General features: G+C 45.6%; 1 protein-coding gene across 1 annotated transcript in view; it reads right to left on the bottom strand.

The window, feature by feature from the left end:
* AVIL (advillin) overlaps positions 1-18,427 on the bottom strand; it is a 110,499-nt gene that overhangs the window by 74,864 nt on the left and 17,208 nt on the right. Inside the window, exon 2 of the mRNA XM_033936129.1 lies at positions 11,966-12,082. Within this exon, the coding sequence (XP_033792020.1) occupies positions 11,966-12,031 (66 nt within the window). The 5' untranslated portion in view covers positions 12,032-12,082. The remainder of the gene's footprint in view (positions 1-11,965; positions 12,083-18,427) is intronic.

Raw genomic sequence — 18,427 nt, 5'->3', positions numbered from 1 at the left:
AAATAGTTATGAATAAAGTGCTTAACTTAACTTGGGTGGTTTAGCCAAGAGGGACAGAGTACGCCAACATGTTTCACCCTGTTCAGGTTTCCTCAGGGCACAATCCCTCAGAACTATGTTAGTCTTTACGACGTGGCCACCTGAAATGTGGCCACGTTGTAAAGACTAACATAGTTCTGAGGGATTGTGCCCTGAGGAAACCTGAACAGGGTGAAACATGTTGGCGTACTCTGTCCCTCTTGGCTAAACCACCCAAGTTAAGTTAAGCACTTTATTCATAACTATTTATAACTATTTATTGAAAACACATATAAAAAAATTTATTATGATAAGCATAGTACATCTTATACTAAATAATACCAGTGACCTGCTGATGATAGGGGGCATAAAGCCAGTTGCCATGAAAGTATATTGAGCTTCTGGTGGCACCTCTGAGGGCCTGGAGAATTTACTGTATAAGCACTTTTGATATAGAAGATATTCAGGGGAGGTTTATATCACACCATACCCCCAACGGTGTTGCAGCTTATATTCTTCTATAAAGTATTTTCACATTCAAGCCTCATATACGAATCCCTTTTTACAAAACCGCAATAGCAGTTTTTAGCGCTGGCTGGCATGCTGAATGCTCTGCACTGCTCTCGATGCTCATAGGAACTTTAGAACCTACCTGTCTAGAGTAGGATTTTGGTGGATTCACACTTTCCACCATAAATGTAGTGGTCAGAGTGGGTTAGGGGCAGTGCGCTTAATTTTTGGCCTGAAGAAATATGATCACATTAGTCCATTTTATCAGCAATTATTTTGGTTGCCTTTTGAGGCACATATTCTTTTTAAATTTAGTTGTCTTTGTTTTAAATCTCTTTTTGGTTTGGCTCCGGGATATCTAGCTTCCCAATTTAATTTTTATACCTCATTAAATAACACTCGTAATAAGTTAATGTTTATGTATCCTTCAGTTAAGAACTGTCGTTATAAGACATTTTTGAATAGGACATTTGTCTTTTGACTAGGCAAACTGAACTCTTGGTTAAGTCCGCTTATTTGTCAAACAGATTCTTGTAATGTTTTTAGGAAACTTTTAAAAACACACTTGTTTGATAAGTTTGTTAAATAACTATGTCATTTTCTTCTTGTTACTCATTTTTATTAACTTGATGTACCTTTCACCGATTGTATAGTTCTTTGTTGTTAACTGCCTAGAACTTCATGGTTGGGCGGTAGTGCTGCCCGATTCACGATTCGAATCGGTTCAAAACAAAACAAAACAAAAATCGGCTTCCCGATTCACCTGACTCTCCCCCCTCACCCACTAAAGCAGGAGCGGCAGCTGCCGCACCTGCTTTAGAGGCGAGGGCGGAGGGTCAGTCGGGAAGTGCTGCTGTCGGCTTCCCCCCCCCCCCCCCGGCGTCCGGCCTCCACCCCCCTGGCCTTTCGCTTCCCCCCCTGGTCTCCCTGCACTGTTTACCTTCCAGGAACAACCTGCAAACAAGATCGCGGTGCTAGCGATCTTAGTATCGCTTCGGAGCTGTTTCCTCCATCGCGGTCCCACCCCTCCTCTGACATCAGAGGAGGGGTGGACCGCGACAGAGTAAACAGCTCCGAAGCGGTACTAAGATCGCTAGCACCACAATCTTGTTTGCAGGCTGTTCCTGGAAGGTAAACAGTGTGGGAAGGCCAGGGGGGAAGCCGGACCCCAGTGGGAGGCCAGGAGGAACACGCAGGCCTTCCGGGGGGGGGGAGGGAATGAGCAGTTCTTCGGGGTGGGACAGGCAGGCAGGTAGGCCTTCAGGTGGGACAGGCAGGCAGGCCTTCAAAAGGGAGGGGGGACAGGTCTTCAAGGGGGAGGATAGGCAGGCCTTTAGGGGTGGGATAGGCCTTCAAGGGGGGGAATAGGCCTTCAAGGGGGGAGGCAGGCCTTCAAGGGGTGGACAAGCCTTCAAGGGGGGGAGGAAAGCCTTCAAAAGGGGAGACAAGTCTTCAAGGGGGGAAAAGGCCTTTAGGGGGGACAGGCAGGCCTTCAGGGGTGGGATAGGCCTTCAAGGGGGGGGGACAAGCCTTCAAGGGGGGAGGCATGCCTTCAAAGGGGGGGACAGGTCTTCAGGGGGGACAGGCAGGCCTTCAAGGGGGAAACAGGCCTTCAGGGATGGTGGCACAGGCCTTTAGGGGTGGGTGCAGGCCTTCAGGGGGGGACAGACCTTCAAGGGGGGACAGACTTTCAGGGGAGGGGGGCCCTGGTATAGAAGTACACAGAGGGAGGGAAGGGGGGTTCAAAGAGATGTGCATATGTCGGACTTTGGGGAGGAAGAAATGGGTCTGAAAATAGAGGAGAGGGAGAGAGATGATGGACAATGGGATTTAGGGAGGGAAGGAACAGAAAGGGAGAGAAGTTGGACGCAAGGGATGGTGTGGGGGGATAGAGATACTGGATAGGAGGGTAGTTGGGAAAAGAAAGGGAGAGATGGTGGACCCTGGGGTGGTGGGGAAGGAAGGAGAGATGCTGGATGAAAGGGTAGTTAAGAAAAGGTGAATCTGTGGAGGGAGACGAAAAAAAGGAAAGATGCCAGACCTCCTGGGGAGGGAAGATAAACAGAAGGGGAGGACAGAGATGGAAGATGGATGGTTAGCAGGGAGAAAGAAGAAAGGAGACCCTGGCAAGCAAGTTATCAGAAGTCAACCAGAGCCTGAGACCAAAAAAATTTGAATAATGACCAGACAACAAAAGGTAGAAAAACTAATTTTATTTTCTGTTTTGTGATTACAATATGTCAGATTTGAAATGTGTATCCTGCCAGAGCTGGTGTTAGACCGCAAACGCGAGAGGCTGAATCGAATCGAATCGAAATTTTTTTCATGAATCGGGCAGCACTATTGGGCGGTATACAAGAATAAATTTTTTATTATTATTATTATAAGTCCTCCTCTCTATGGCTCACTAGCCCACTTACCAGGCTATGTAAGACACCTAGGATTTCCCATACTAGGTGTTGCTGTTCTAGAGACAGGTATGTAATGTTTCATTCAGATTTTTTGGGGTGGGAGGGGATTAGTCACCACTGGAGGAGTGCGGGGGGGGGAAGGGGGTTATTACTTAATCCCTCCAGTTGTCATCTGGTCAGTTTGGGTATCTTTTTAGCACTTAGATGCTTTTAAAACAGGTATAACTCTGAATGTCTAAGTTCCATCCTGGACGTCGTGGGAAAGGCTCAATTATCACTACAAGACATCCAAGCCTAAGCATGCCCAAGGCCTGCCCATAACATGTCTCCAACACACATCCCTTGAATTTTGGACACAAAGTGGCTGGGATGCCTAGTAAGACATTCAGGATGTCATTTTCAAAATCGGCATTTGGATGTTTCGGCGATTAAGACGTCCAAGTGCCAGTTTGGGCTGTTTTGGGGGATGTTTGCATTTTTTTGAAAATGAGTCCCTTAATGTTTCAAGATTGAAGGAAGGCACTTTGTACACAAATTATGAATTAACTAAGAGAAAAACGCCATTATACTAATGTATTTTCAAATGTCATACTAACCCCTTCTTTTACTAAGGTACGCTATGCTTTTTAGTGCATGGTAAATATTAGCACGCGCTAATCATGCGCTAAACACTAATGTGTCCATGTTATCCTATGGATGCATTAGCAGTTAGCACACTAAAATGTTTAGCGCACCTTTGTAAAAGAGGGCCTAAGTATTCAAACAATTGCAAAGTAAAAGTATTTTGAAATTGTGCAAGGGGTCCCCTTTTTTCTGGACACTGTGTACATAAAGGAATGGTTGCACTATCTGTTTACACCTAACCATTAGGTACACTTGTTGCCAAGTAACCGTTCACATCGTCTATTAATCTTGACGTGTGAACATAAGAATAGCCACACTGGGATAGTCCAATGGTCCATGCAGCCTAGTATCCTGCTTCCAACAGTGGCCAATCCAGCTCACAAATACCTGGCAGAAACCAAAATACAGTAGTAACAAAATTCCATCTACTGACCTCAGGATAAAGTCATGCTTCCCTCATATTTCTCTCAATAACATATTATAGGCTTTTCCTCCAGGAACTTGTTCAAACCAGATATATGAAGCTGCTTTTACTATATCCTCTAGCAATACGTTCCAAAGCTTAACTATTTAAGTGAAAATATTTTCTCCAATTTGTTTTAAAGTATTACCAAGTAACTTCATGGAGTGTCCTCTTGTCAATTCATGTTTACTCATTCTACTCCACTCAGGATTTTGTAGACCTCTATTATTATTAATTATGGACTTGATATACCGCTTTTATCATTCAAGGATCAAAGCAGTTAAATTAAATTAAAAATGTATATCTTTATTTGTGCTTTGTTTTAATTGTGTTAATTTTTTTTCCCTGATGTATTATATAACTGTTATTGTACAGGACGATTGTTGGTTCCTATGTATAATGTAATCTATTATGATTTGTTTGTATCTATAAGTATTATCTAATAAAAATTTATTGAACAAAAAAACAAAAACAAAACATAGCATAAACGTCCCCCCCCCTTTTACCAAACTGGCAAGAGGTTTTTAGCACAGGCTGGCGCACTGAGCGCTCTCCGCTGCTCCAGCGCTCATAGGAACTATATGACCATCGGAGTAGCACAGAGCTTTTAGCATGCCAGCTGGTGCTAAAAAAACCTCTTGCCAGTTTGGTATTGGTGCAATAAATTCCATCTTTAAATGGTGTGGGAATCTCTGTCAACTCGGTTTTCTAGATATCGGAGTAAGATTTTCTTGTCAGTCTGGCCATCTAATTTAGGTACTTTACCCCCCCTTATCAAAAGTCAAGTTGTTAATAGGTTACGGAAGCCAGTAGTGCCCGTATTGCCAGTTGGTTGAGGGTGGGTTGTGGGGTGGTTGTGGGTAGGTGGGGAGAGGGGTGGAAGGAGGGGTTGTTTCCAGTAGGGTGGGGACTGGCCAAGTCTGGGTTATGTTATACTGTTCCTTTTGTTAGCTCTTCTTTGTTTGATGATTATTGGAAAATGCTGTATCTGCTGGTTTGTTTACATCTTGCCTTTACTAATACTGTAAACTGTTTTGTAAAAAAAAACAAAAAACACAGCCTCTTGCCAGTTTTGTAAAAGAGGGGAGGGGGATTAACATTACAATACATACATCTAAAAGTAACAGTCTCGTTGTCTCTTCTCCAAACTAAACTCTTGGTAAATTGTCCCATCCTCTTAATCAATTTGCTTGCTCTTTGAATTTTTACTATAGCAAAATCTGGCAAATTTGTGGGAGAAGTTGCTTAATAAGAAAGGGGAAGTGAGGAATACCTCACAACCTTAGTATGGCCTGGTGCATAGGAAGTAGAATGGGATGGGCCACTGGGGCCATGACCCAACCAATATTTCATTCAGTACAGCATCAACTAAAGGACCAGAAAAAAAACTAAAGATTTTGTTAGGCCCCTCCAACCAAACAGGTGTTCCACTGCCCCCCTGGCCTAGAGTCACAGCTACAATAGATGTAGGCTATTGGACTATCACCAGCCCCCAGGAACTCTGCAGTAGCATGTAGGCAAACTTGGGTCATCCCTCCCCTTTAGAATCACTGAGATCTGGAATAACCTCACCTCCCCTCTCCGAACCTCAAGCTCCCTCCAACTCTTCCGCAAACACCTAAAAACCTGGCTATTCTCAAAACTGTAACACTTCCCCCCTCTTAGGCCTCTCACCTTCCCCCTATACACCTAACTCTTTAATCTCTCCACTGTAGTTCCTCTCTCATCTTTCTTCCTGTAAACCGTGCCGAGCTCCGCATTCGTGGAGATGGTGCGGTATATAAACCCAAGGTTTAGTTTAGTTTAGTTTACCAGACATCTGGGAAGACCCTGTCTGGGTGCCCGGACAGACTTTCCAAAACTCGGTAGTTTGTCCGGGTTTTGGAAAGACCCAACTTCCTGGCCGCATCTGGAGGGCCTCCGAACATGCACGGATGATGTTGCACACATCCGCAAATGCTTGGAGACCTTCCAGACGCAGCCCGGAGGTCGGGAAACAAAGACGAGGCTCTGCGGGGGTTAGGGCTAGAGACAGAACAGGGCAGGGCTGGAGATGGAATGGAGCATGGCTAGGGGCAAAATGGGGCATGGCTATGTGTCCAAGTTTCTCTGGACATATATCTGGTAACCCTACGAAGTAGGTATATACCAGCTTGCCAAAATCTATGTTGTACCCTGGTCTCTCTCTCTCTCAGGCACTGGCATCTCAGATCCAAATGATTTAAATCAAATGTGTTCTGAAATTCTCAGGAAATAATCTTAATTTGACAAAAAATAACTGCATGTGTTAGAAATTCAATAATTTTTTTATTTTATGTGGCAGCTTAGGTAGGCTTTTGCCAAAACACTTGTAATTACAGAAATATAAGAAGTAGGGTTACCAGATTTTCCATTCAGAAAATCCAGACCCATTAGACCCGCTCCCCATGCCTGCCCAGTTCCACACAGGCCTGCCCCACCACGCCCCAAGCCCGCCCCCTGCCGCCTGCTCTGGTCGGGCAGGAGAGCATCCGCACATGCGTGCACGTGACGTCATCGCGTTGCCCTCCATGCCTGATGGCGATTTTGAGGGAGGCTTTTCAAAACCCGGACAAAGTGCCGGGTTTTGAAAAGCCGTCCAGACCCCTGGACATGTCCTCAAAATGAGGACATGTTCTGGGGAAATCCGGACTTCTGGTAACCCTAATAAGAAGTGAACAAGCCAAAAAAATTCACAGCACCTGCAGATCCTCCTAAGCCGTTTCCTTTCTACAGTTGCTACAGGATATAAACTAAATAAGGGGTTATTTTACTAAGCTGTGGTAAAAAATCGGCCTTAGTGCACCATTACATGAGTCTTTCCTGTGCACTAAGACCATTTTATCCACACCTGTAAAAATGCCTTGTTGCCATTAATGGGCGGCCATTGTGGTAAGGGCTCCTGTGTTATCCATTCATCTATAGCAGTGGTTCCCAAACCTGTCCTGGGGGACCCCCAGCCAGTCAGGTTTTCAAGATATCCCTAATGAATATGTATGAGAGAGATTTGCATACCTGTCACTTCCATTATATGCAAATCTCTCTCATGCATATTCATTAGGGATATCTTGAAAACCTGACTGGCTGGGGGTCCCCCAGGACAGGTTTGGGAACCACTGATCTATAGCCTCTTGACACTAACTTTTAGGGCCTATAGGATGGGCTTACCACAATACCTGGCAAACCTAACTATTCCTTACTCCATTGCATCTTTTCCGATCTATCAATGACTATCAAATCCCAAACTCGCCATATTAGAATCCACCACACACTGTGTGTTTTTATTTTGCAGCCCCCTTCTACTGGAACTCCCTACCCTTGACATCCGTGCAGAACTATCATTTAAAAAGTTTAGAGGTGCGTTCAACTTAGGGTAGGATTGTTTTCCTGCTAGAAACTGCTGTTCAGTTTCCTCCCCCTTCTCCCAGGTATCCCTCCCTCCCGCCTTACCCCCTTAACCTGTTATCCTTCCTTTATTTCCCTTGGTTCGGATTGTTCCTGAATGAATGTTACTCTGTTCTATTCAGAATTGTAGCTCCATTCCCTCTTCTGAACCACTTTGTTTTGCGATTGTAAACTGCCTGGATCTGCTAGTCAGTTAAGGTGGTATAGCAAGTCATAAATAAACAGCATAAATTAAAATTAGCATGCAGTAATGTAGATGCATTAGCTTGTTAGTGCAGGAACGTCCATTCTGCCCAACATCTCCCGTCAAACAAAATACACGTAGAGAGATTTAGCACGTAGGAAGTTTGGGCACATTAAAAAAAAACACAAAAACCATTGCGTGATGCTGTGTAGGGCATCCCATGGTAGTCCATTTTCTGCTGCACTACGCTTGTATTGGCATCTAACCCAGCTTAATGAAAGGACCTCTAAGGGAGAGATTGGAATTTTAGCAACAGCTAGAGCAGCTCACAGACATTCACCGAAGCTCTCCACTCCCCCAATACAATCCTGTATCATCAGAAAGATGCTTTAATCCCTCCTCATACCAGAAGAGCTTTAGTTTTGCTCTCCTTGGCTCAGTAAGTGGAGCTTTATGAAATTTTACGCTTTTAAAGCAGCTATAGTGCTTTGCAATTAAATGTGATTCCATTTCCTCCTCAGGCTATTTAAAGAGTCATCAGAGCGATATTATAAATGGACATTAGTCTCTTATGTAGTCCCTTATCATATCAGCCAGGCATTTCTTTTCTGTGCAGATCTGTGCTGCAGTTATTCCATAGATGCAGGTTAGGGTCTGCATGTCACAAGCCTGCCAATCACCCCAATCAAGTTGCTCCCTCCAGTGGCGTAGTAAGAGTGAGTGGCGCCAGGGGAGGTGGTGCCCCTCCCCCGCAGCGCGTGCGCCTCCTTCCCTTTCCCCGTGCCTTTTTTAACTTCTCCGGCACGAGCAGCATGCGCATGTCAGTGTCGGCTCGGCCTTTGACATCACTTCCTGGGCACAGGTCCCGGAAGTGACGTCAGAGAGAGCGCCGATGCCGACACGGCCCACAACCGCGCGCCAGGGAAGTAAAAAAAGGTACGGGCGAAGGCAAGGAGCGTGCGCGTGCGACAAGGAGAGGAGCGGGAGGGGGGCTGAGGGGAGGGGTGCCGCACCCTTAGGAAGACGGTGCCCGGGGAGGACCACCCCCCTCAACCCCCACCCCTCCTTACTACGCCACTGACTCCCTCTAGTTATGCTTATTGGACCAGTCCTCTGAGCTGCCAAGTTATCCAGTTCCAGGAGGGAGATTTGAGTCTTGTCCTGGTTTTGCATGTACGTATTGGAGCGGTGTGGCATTTGTAGTCTCTCATTCCATGTAGAGAATTACATGGGGACAAATTTTTCCCCGTCCCTGCAAATTTTGTCGCTGTCCCTGTCTCTGCCCCATTCCTGCAAGCTCTGCCTTAACCACACAAGACTCAAATGCTTATGATTTTAAAGTGGTTTGTGCAGATGAGGACGGAGCTTGCAGGAACAGGGCAGGGGCAGGAAAATGAGTTCCTGCGGGGACGGGGTAAAATTTGTCCCTGTGTCATTAAGTGCATCAGTGCTGCAGGTCCCATAATGCAGAATAGGATGAGGTTGTCAGAAATCCAGGACTGGCCTAAAATCTCCTCGTGGAACTGGTCAAGCTCGTGCCTACTCAATGCAGATTCTATGAAAAACTGACAGTTTGGGTTTGTCCTGAGGATTAGGTTGAGAACTCTCGTCCATAAAAGAAGCGAGAGATTATGAAGACATGTTTACAGTCTCGCCAAAGAGCGACTCTGGGGGTATGATGAACATCTACAGAGAGAGCCTGAGCAAAGTTCTGCAAGCACTTAACCCAACTAAACCATCAGAGCCATCTAAGGCTGCTGAAATTGCTGTCAGAAACTTCTCACATTAATATTCAAGAAAGGGTAGGGCAGGGAGCAAGAGACACAAATCAGCCAACAAATCCTGCCCTAATGTCCAGTGGAAACCACAGAGAGACCACTGGGTCTGAACAGCCTCTTCTGGAGGTCCGGGAAGCAATCAGAGATGAGATCACAGCTCTTAGCGAGCAATTTGGACTGATAAGAGGAGGCAGCGGGGCCTCAGGGAAGGAACATCATGCCAGACTAATGTAATCAAAGAAAATCTGTCTTAACTCTAGAAAACCTTTCTTCCAGTGTCAGGCAGGAGGAGACTGATTTGCTGAAGAAAACAGAAAGGGGGAATCCAGCTCTGGGAGGGTGACTGGCTCCATGGGAGACATCCAATGCTCGTTGGAAATGGGTTTTAAATTCTGAGGAAAGATGCCAACCATGGGCGGAAATAACATTTCCTAGTTAAAGGAGGGGTCTTTTTGGTTATTTTTAAACTTATACTGATTTCTAACCATTGAAATTAGTGCATCAGAATAGGCTGTCAGAAAGCCGGGACTGGTCTAAAATCCCTCTTGGAACTGGATAGATTGGCAGCTCTGCATGGAGTCTCCTCAGGGGTCAGTGTCTTGACTAGTACACCTGTAACTTCAAGAAAGATACAGAAAAGCAGGTCACACCGCGTACAGGTAACACCAACCTCCAGATCACTGTATGTGCTAGGCAGGGGTCTCAAAGTCCCTCCTTAAGGGCCACAATCCAGTCGGGTTTTCAGGATTTCCCCAATGAATATGCATGAGATCTATGTGCATGCACTGCTTTCAATGCATATTCATTGGGGAAATCCTGAAAACCCGACAGGATTGCGGCCCTCAAGGAGGAACTTTGAGATCCCTGTGCTAGAGGTCGGGCTCTACATTCAAAGTAACACCTGAGATTCGGCTTTGATGAAGACAGTGTGAAGACTACATCCTGTGGGGATCCCAGGGCTGAAACAGAAGAAACAGCCCCCTGGCACTGTTCAGCTGTTTCAAGGGGGGAGAGGTACTTCTGATGGTTAGGCCCTGGGCAACCGCCCTGCTGGTCTTCATCCCCACCTCAAAACCAGCCCTAACACTCCGAATGGATGAATTCTGAAGGGATGATTATCCCCAAGAATCCCTTAATAAGAGGATTCACTGAGACGTCCCAGAAAAGCATACAGGATCCCAGAATATACAGTAGATAAGAAGAAGTGATTGTACCCATATACAAGGCACTGATAGTTGACAGTGGACAAAGGAAGGCTACCAGAACGAGACATGAAAGGTAGAACTGCAACGCTGAAGCCTGACCAGAACCCTCAGCCTGCATAACCTAATTTAGAAAACATTGCAGCCTAGTCTATGTAACATCCCACCCTTGCCAAAGTAGGACATTACATTAGAAGAGGGTGGAATAAGTAGAGAACAGGCCGTGAGCTTCATGGCAGAATGCTGGTGGGAAGCCTTGGGCCCTCCAACTGCTTTGGGCCTTTAGGTACTGCCCGGTTGCCCGTATGGGGCGAGTCTGTGGATACAAAGGGGGTCTAGCAAATTCTATGAGCTAGCAACTGGATCAAGGGCTGTTAAAGAATAAACAGTATTGACCTCAACATCCAGCTGTTCTTTAATCCTGCAATCACTCTTGAAAAATCACAAGGCACGACATCCTCTTTGGGAGATCTTTAGGGGAAATATGCAGAGAAACTATGATTAGACACGAGGAGGCCTGAAAATCCTTTAAGTAAAAGTGTTAAGACATCTGAGGTGATGGTGCCACATTTGAAAAAAAGATTTGGTGGGATACACAGACTATTCATTGGCAGTTGTCTTGTCTTCCAAACTATTTTCTGCCGCTGGCATTAAACCTGGATATTCAGTACGAGGCCATATCCAGCCACCAACATTGAATATCCGTTGTTTTTTTTGACTTCTAAAACTTAACCACTTGAGGTAATGTTCAGTGCCTGACTGCTTAATTAAACTGGTCAAAGATAGGCTGCTATTTATATGCTCCAATTTAACGGGTTATCTTATGAGTCAGGTGCTGAAACTACATAAGTCCCCCCTTTCCCCCCAAGTTAGCCGGTTTCACAGTAGGCACTGTGAATATTCGGTGGAAATAACTATTTACGGGGTCCTTTTACTAAGGCTAGCATGCACTAAACGCTAACGCATCCATTATATCCTATGGACGCATTAGTGCGCTGTAGCATGTAGCGTGCGCTTAAATTGGCTACCACACTTTAGTGAAAGGACTAGTATGTCTTAATGAATATTGTGATTAGCTGCAAATAAGCTATTTACCCAGTCAGCGGCCATTTCTGGCCAGTTAAATAGCTCTGAATATCAGCCAGTTTATGTTTTCTGTGAAAGGTGTAATATTACTTCAGTTGCATTGTTATATCAGTGTTTTTCTTTATGACTAACAAAAAATGTTTTCAAATCAATCCATAAATGGCAGAAATCTCCTGGGTCTGTGAAATTAATATTTACAGCAAACCACTGGATGGAAGCGGTTCAGGGTCTTTAACGATTAGAGAAAATGAAGGACTTGTTCTTACCTCGATTCTCCAGATGATGATGCCAGGGGTGTTGTTGACCGCCTTGAATGCACTGCTTAGCGACATGATTGCCCGTACTGTCCTCAGCCAGTCTCAGAAGAAAATCCCAAGGAGATGCTGGAGAGAGAGGAAGGGACAGCTCAGGACATGTTCTCGGTTTGTAGAACCTCCGGAATTCTTCAGAAGGTTCTAGATCAGAATTTGGGTCTACAAGGGTCCAGTGCTGGGTCTTCATCCTTCAGTATTCAGAATTGTTATCTGCACAAGCTTAGGGGTCCTTTTACTAAGGCGCACTTAACCGATTTAGCACACGCTAATCGATTTAGCACATGCTAAAGATTAACGTGTGCTAAATGCTAAGGCGTCCATAGATTTTAACTCCACTTCACTGGGCTAATATAAATAAAAGCTTCCTCCTTATATGATTTATACTCACTATACAAAAATAGAAACTTTACCTGAATAAATATTTATTATATCAAAACATCATTATCAACAGGAAGGGAGTGATTAAGGAGGATAAAGAGGTAGCTGAGAGGTTGAACACATTCTTCTCGTCGGTTTTCACGAGAGAAGACACATCTAATATACCGGACTCAGAGGAGCTCATGAGTGGGAAACAGGCTGAAAAATTGGAGCACATAGAGGTAAGTAAGGAGGATGTCCTCAAACAGATAGACAGGTTAAAATGCGGCAAATCACCAGGTCCGGACGGGATCCACCCAAGGGTTCTAAAGGAGCTAAGACAAGAAATAGCGGGCACAATCCAGCATGTTTGTAACCTATCCTTGAAAACTGGAGAGGTACCAGAGGACTGGAAATTGGCGAATGTCACACCTATCTTCAAGAAGGGATCGAGGGGTGACCCCGGGAACTACAGGCCGGTGAGCCTGACTTCAATTATAGGGAAGATGGTAGAAGCTATGATAAAGGACGGCATTTGCGAGCACATTGAGAGAAATGGCCTACTGAGAACAAGCTAGCACGGATTCTGTAAGGGAAGGTCGTGCTTAACGAACCTTCTGTACTTCTTTGAGGGAATAAGCAGTCGGGTGGACAATGGGGAACCCATAGACATCATTTACCTCGATTTTCAAAAGGCTTTCGACAAGGTGCCACATGAAAGGCTGCTTAGGAAACTGTGGAACCACGGGGTGGGAGGGGATGTGCACAGATGGATCGAGCACTGGTTGTCGGGTAGACTGCAGAGGGTCGGAGTAAAGGGCCAATATTCTGACTGGCGGGGAGTCACAAGCGGTGTGCCACAGGGATCGGTGCTGGGGCCGTTACTCTTCAACATATTTATCAATGACCTGGAAAAGGAAGCAAAGTGCGAGGTTATAAAATTTGCAGACGATACCAAACTGTGCGGCAGAGTTAGCTCCAGGGAGGAGTGTGAGGACCTGCAAAGGGACCTAGACAAGCTGGAAGACTGGGCAAACAAATGGCAAATGCGCTTTAACGTGGAAAAATGCAAGGTCATGCATATAGGGAAAAAGAACCCGTTGTTCAACTACAAATTGGGAGGGGCATTTTTGGGAGAAAGCAATCTTGAGAGAGACTTGGTTGTGCTGGTGGATCCATCACTGAAGCCATCTGCACAGTGCGCAGCGGCCTCAAAAAAAGCCAACAGGATGCTGGGCATCATAAAGAGGGGCATAACAACTAGGACGCGGGAAGTCATCATGCCACTGTATCGAGCGATGGTGCGTCCGCATCTGGAATACTGCGTTCAATATTGGTCGCCGTACCTCAAGAAAGACATGGCGGTACTTGAGAGAGTCCAAAGGAGAGCAACGAAACTGGTAAGAGGGCTGGAACACTGCCGATATGCTGAGAGGTTGGATAGGCTGGGGCTCTTCTCTCTGGAAAAAAGGAGGCTCAGGGGTGATATGATAGAGACCTTCAAGATCATGAGGGGCATAGAGAGGGTGGATAGGGACAGATTCTTCAGGCTGAAGGGGACAACAGGTACGAGGGGGCATTCGGAGAAACTGAAGGGAGATAGGTTCAAAACGAATGCAAGAAAGTTTTTTTTTCACCCAGAGGGTCGTGGACACTTGGAATGCGCTACCGGAGGAAGTGATTAGGCAGAGTACGGTACAGGGATTCAAACAGAGACTGGACGGATTCCTGAAGGATAAAAGGATCGTGGGATACTGAGAAAGCTAACCAGAAAATAAATATAGAATCCCAACCAGGTCGTGCATGTGCAAGACCGGAGGACTAGGACTTTGATGGGAAGATAGGACTCAATAGGAAACCAAGGTGGCATGGGGGCCCCTTCTGGTGATTTAGACAGGTCATGACCTGTTTGGGCCGCCGCGGGAGCGGACTGCTGGGCAGGATGGACCTGTGGTCTGACCCGGCGGAGGCACTGCTTATGTTCTTATGTTATGTTCTTATAACACTTCACATACATTGCAATTAAATGGATCCACATTACACAGGTAGACAATACAACTATTAAAACACTAAAGCTTTCATAGCAATAGTAGAAAACCTGTCATGAAAATTGCCTTTCTTTGTCATGGATATAGCAAGACAAAGTTGGTAAAATGCCTTCTCTGTTTTTATCCAAAATGTTTCCAGTCATCTGACCAATGGGGATGAAGGGAGAGATGGAAGTGGGAGGCATAAAGTTTCTGGAAGGGGAATAGAAGGAGAGAAGATGCCATATAGAAGGGCCAAAGAGAGGGTAGACAGTGGTTGAAAGGAAGAGAGTGACAAGATGATGAGGAAAGCAGAAACCAGAGAAGACAAGGTAGAAAAAAAATTATATTTATTTATTTTTTTGCTTTAGGGGAGATGCATTGCTGTTTCTGTGGTGTTGCATTGTATGCAGAGTCCAGATTCTTGGTGCTTCAGTTTAACCTTGGTGCCCCTTCTAAATGACATCTTCTTTCCTTCTATTCCCCTTCCAGAAACGTTATGCCTCCCCCTTCCATCTCTCCCTTCACCCCCATTGGTCTGGCATCCATCTTCTTCCCTTCCCTCCTCCAATGGTCTGGCATCTCTCTCCTCTTCTTCCCTCTCCCACACCCCCATGGTCTGGCATTTCACTCTCTCCTCTCCCTTCCCCCCACTTCCATCAACATCTGCCCCCTTTCTTTCCCTCCAACCCAATTCCATGCAGTATCCTTCCCCCCTATGTCTCTTTCCCTGCACACCAATTCCATCAGCATCTGCCCCCTTTCTCACCCTCCACCACCCTTCCATACCATCCTGACCTCTTTTCTCATCCTTCACCACCCTTCCATGCCACCATGACCCTCTTTCTCTCCCTCCACCACCCTGACCCCCCCTTTCTCACCCTTCACCAGACTTCCATACCACCCTGACCCCCTTTCTCTCCCTTCACCACCCTTCCATACCACCCTGACCCCCTTTTTCTCTTTCCACCACCCTGCTATGCTCCTTTCTCTCTCCATCCAAATCAGCAAGGTCCCGCGATAACTGCTTCTGCTGCCTCTGCTCTGGAAGAGGTAAGTGACATCAGATTGGGGGGGGGCGGCAAACGCAGGGAGTTGCAGCAAGGTCCCGCGATGACTGCTGCTGCCGGTCCACCCCCACCAACGTCACTTACCTCTTCCGGAGCAGAGGCGGGAGACGCAGGCATCGTGGGACCTTCCTGCACTTCAGCGCGGCTGCCGGCTCTGCTCCGGAGTAAGTACGGCAGCCTCGCTAAGATGCCGTTTAAGGCAGCGCGGGAGGTTCTGGACCTGGCCAGCTGTGCACCCCCCATGGGCTGGCACTTGGGGCGGTCCGCACCCCCCACTCCACCCTTGGTACGCCACTGCATAGGAGAGAGTGTGGTACAGTGGTTAAAGCTACAGCCTCAGCACCCTGAGGTTGCATGTTCAGATCCGCACTGCTCCTAGTGACCCTGGGCAAGTCACTTAATCCCCCCCATTGCCCCAGGTACATTAGATAGATTGTGAGTCCGACAGGACAGACAGGGAAAAATGCTTGAATACCTGAATAAATTCATATAAAGTGTTCTGAGCTCCCTTTGGGAGAACAGTAAAGAAAATTGAATGAATATCCTATTAAGTAATGTCATGCTTTTGAGTATTTTCATGCTCCCCTATGTATTCTCCTATCATGTCATGACCTAAAATATACTGTCATGCTTTACATTACTATACTCTGTTCTAGTTTATAATATAAACCTGCTGTGCTTTATTATATATGTAAACTTGTAACCCATTCTGAGCTCTTCTGGGAGGACGGGATATAAATCCAAATAAATAAATACTGCATGCAACTCATGCATATGCATCGAGTATATCCTGAAATCCCTAGTGGATGCTGCGGATGGGGAGATTGGATGGGCCATTTGCCCTTTATCTGCTGTCATGCTTCTATTTAGGAACAAAATTCTTCTTCATAGAGAATTGATATCTCACAGAAAAAAATAATAAATATCATAAATAACTAAATAAAGTGCTCAGAAAAAAAAAAAAAGCTGATAAGCTTCAGGTATACGAGCCACAAACTCTACCAGCTCAAGCTTTTTAAAACATCACAGCAGCCTCCCTGCCTACCTGTCAATCACAGAATTAGCTGTTAAATTCTATAATCATTTTAGCTGTTAATCTCTATACTAATCACATCGGCAGGAGAGTAACTGCATTGAAAAACATTTAGAAACTTAGGACTAGATTCACTATGCAAACCAATCGTGTACCGATCGGTTTGCGACCTCTTTGCGACCCGATTTTATTCCGGCCCAATTCACTTACCTCTCCTCCAATCCGATTCTGATCCGTGCATGGAAATGAGGGGAATGGCATGCAAAGTAGGCAGGGACATGATTCACTACAGAAATCTTGCAAACCAACTGGCCGATCAACACAAGAAGCGATTGCTGGGGACCAGTCGCAAACGTCCTTTCCGACTGTCCTTGACCTGAAATCCCAGCCCTGCAGCCCACCTCTGCCACTCTGCTCTTTGCCCCTTCCATACATCCAAGACACAGCAAAAGCCCCTTCCAGCCGAGCCCTGCTCTTGCCGGGCCTTCTGCCGCCCTTCCCCGCAGTGCGAGCCCGTGATTTTAAAGCAGGGCTGCACTGCGGGGAAGGGCGGCAGAGAGCAGGAGAGTCAATTGCCTGCTTTAAATGTCTTTTGTAACTGAGGGATAGGGTCTGAACTGAATTTCTGATCGAAAATATTGTCTTCCAGCTGTCTTTTTATTTCTGCCTCATAACATCTCCTCGCCGGGGATTGCCCTTCCAGAGCAGGAGAGTTGGGGCCAGTTAACCCCCCCCAGCTAAAACAAACACCAAACACATGCGCAGACCATCTACATGGAAAGCAGATGGTCTGCGCATGCGTCAGGATCGTATACTAGAGATCCGTGTCGGCGGATGGGGGCGTTCCTCTGATCGTCCCCCCATTAGAATATTATTGGTTGCAGAATCCATCGGACCTGCCCAGATTGGACATGGGTCGGTCACGATCGGGCAGGTTAGTGAATCTAGCCCCTAGCTTTTGATGGCTGGACCTTTGCTGTGTCTGTAGCATACAATACTCCAGCTGCTGCAACATAGTCCCCCCAAAAATAAAAAAAAAGAGTCCAAAAAAAAAAACCATCCAAAAGGAAAACTCTAAAACCCAAACCACCAGATCAAAAAGATTTTTTTTTTTTTTAAATTTCTTTATTCATTTTAAAGCTATAATTAAGTGCAGGATATAATACAATCATATAACTCTATGAAAGCACTTAAATGCATTTACAATTATAATTTATGACAAATAGATATATCGCCCCCCCAAAAAAAAATTATATTCAAAAAATACACTCAAATTGAGAAATTGAAAAATACATTCCAACCCGACCACCCTTGAAGTCTATGACCAAAGGGCATAATCACTAATCACTCTTTGCAAAATTTTGTCAATGGCTCCCAAATCTTCACAAACTTCTTATAATGTCCCTGATGTATAGCCATTTATTATCTAAAGAAGTCACAAAAACCCGAAAATAATGGAAGGTGGAAAAAATCAGTACAAAAGCGAAAACCTCCCAAACCCCAAGAACTGTAACTAGACAAGGGGGAGAGACAAGAGCGGGAGCGGCAGAGCTACACACCAAAATCTATAAATAATAATTATAAATACACGGGAGAGCCCTCAGTCACACAGCCACCCACTGGAACTCCCAGTGGTACAGGCTGTCACTTGGCTTACACCCAGAAGAGTGTTAACTGTGAAACATCCCCGGGCTCTACTCCGTGTTTTTTTGTGATAAAGTGCACCCAACAGTGCTAAGTGTGAAAAAAGATATAAATAAATCAAAAAAACACACTCTACCATTCACTACAATTGTCTCTATCCCTTGTCTAGGGGGCCAAAATATCAAACGTCCATGTCCAGCAAAGCAAAAAATACCAACAGGAAGTACTTAGCTTCTCCGTGGAAACAAACAGCCAGCAGAGATATTGTTCGTCCAATGGGACT

Source organism: Geotrypetes seraphini, chromosome 3 (genome assembly GCF_902459505.1).
Source record: "Geotrypetes seraphini chromosome 3, aGeoSer1.1, whole genome shotgun sequence".
Classification (NCBI taxonomy): Eukaryota; Metazoa; Chordata; class Amphibia; order Gymnophiona; family Dermophiidae; genus Geotrypetes; species Geotrypetes seraphini.
Note: the sequence above shows the minus strand (reverse complement) of the source record. Positions and strands in the feature narration are given on the sequence as shown.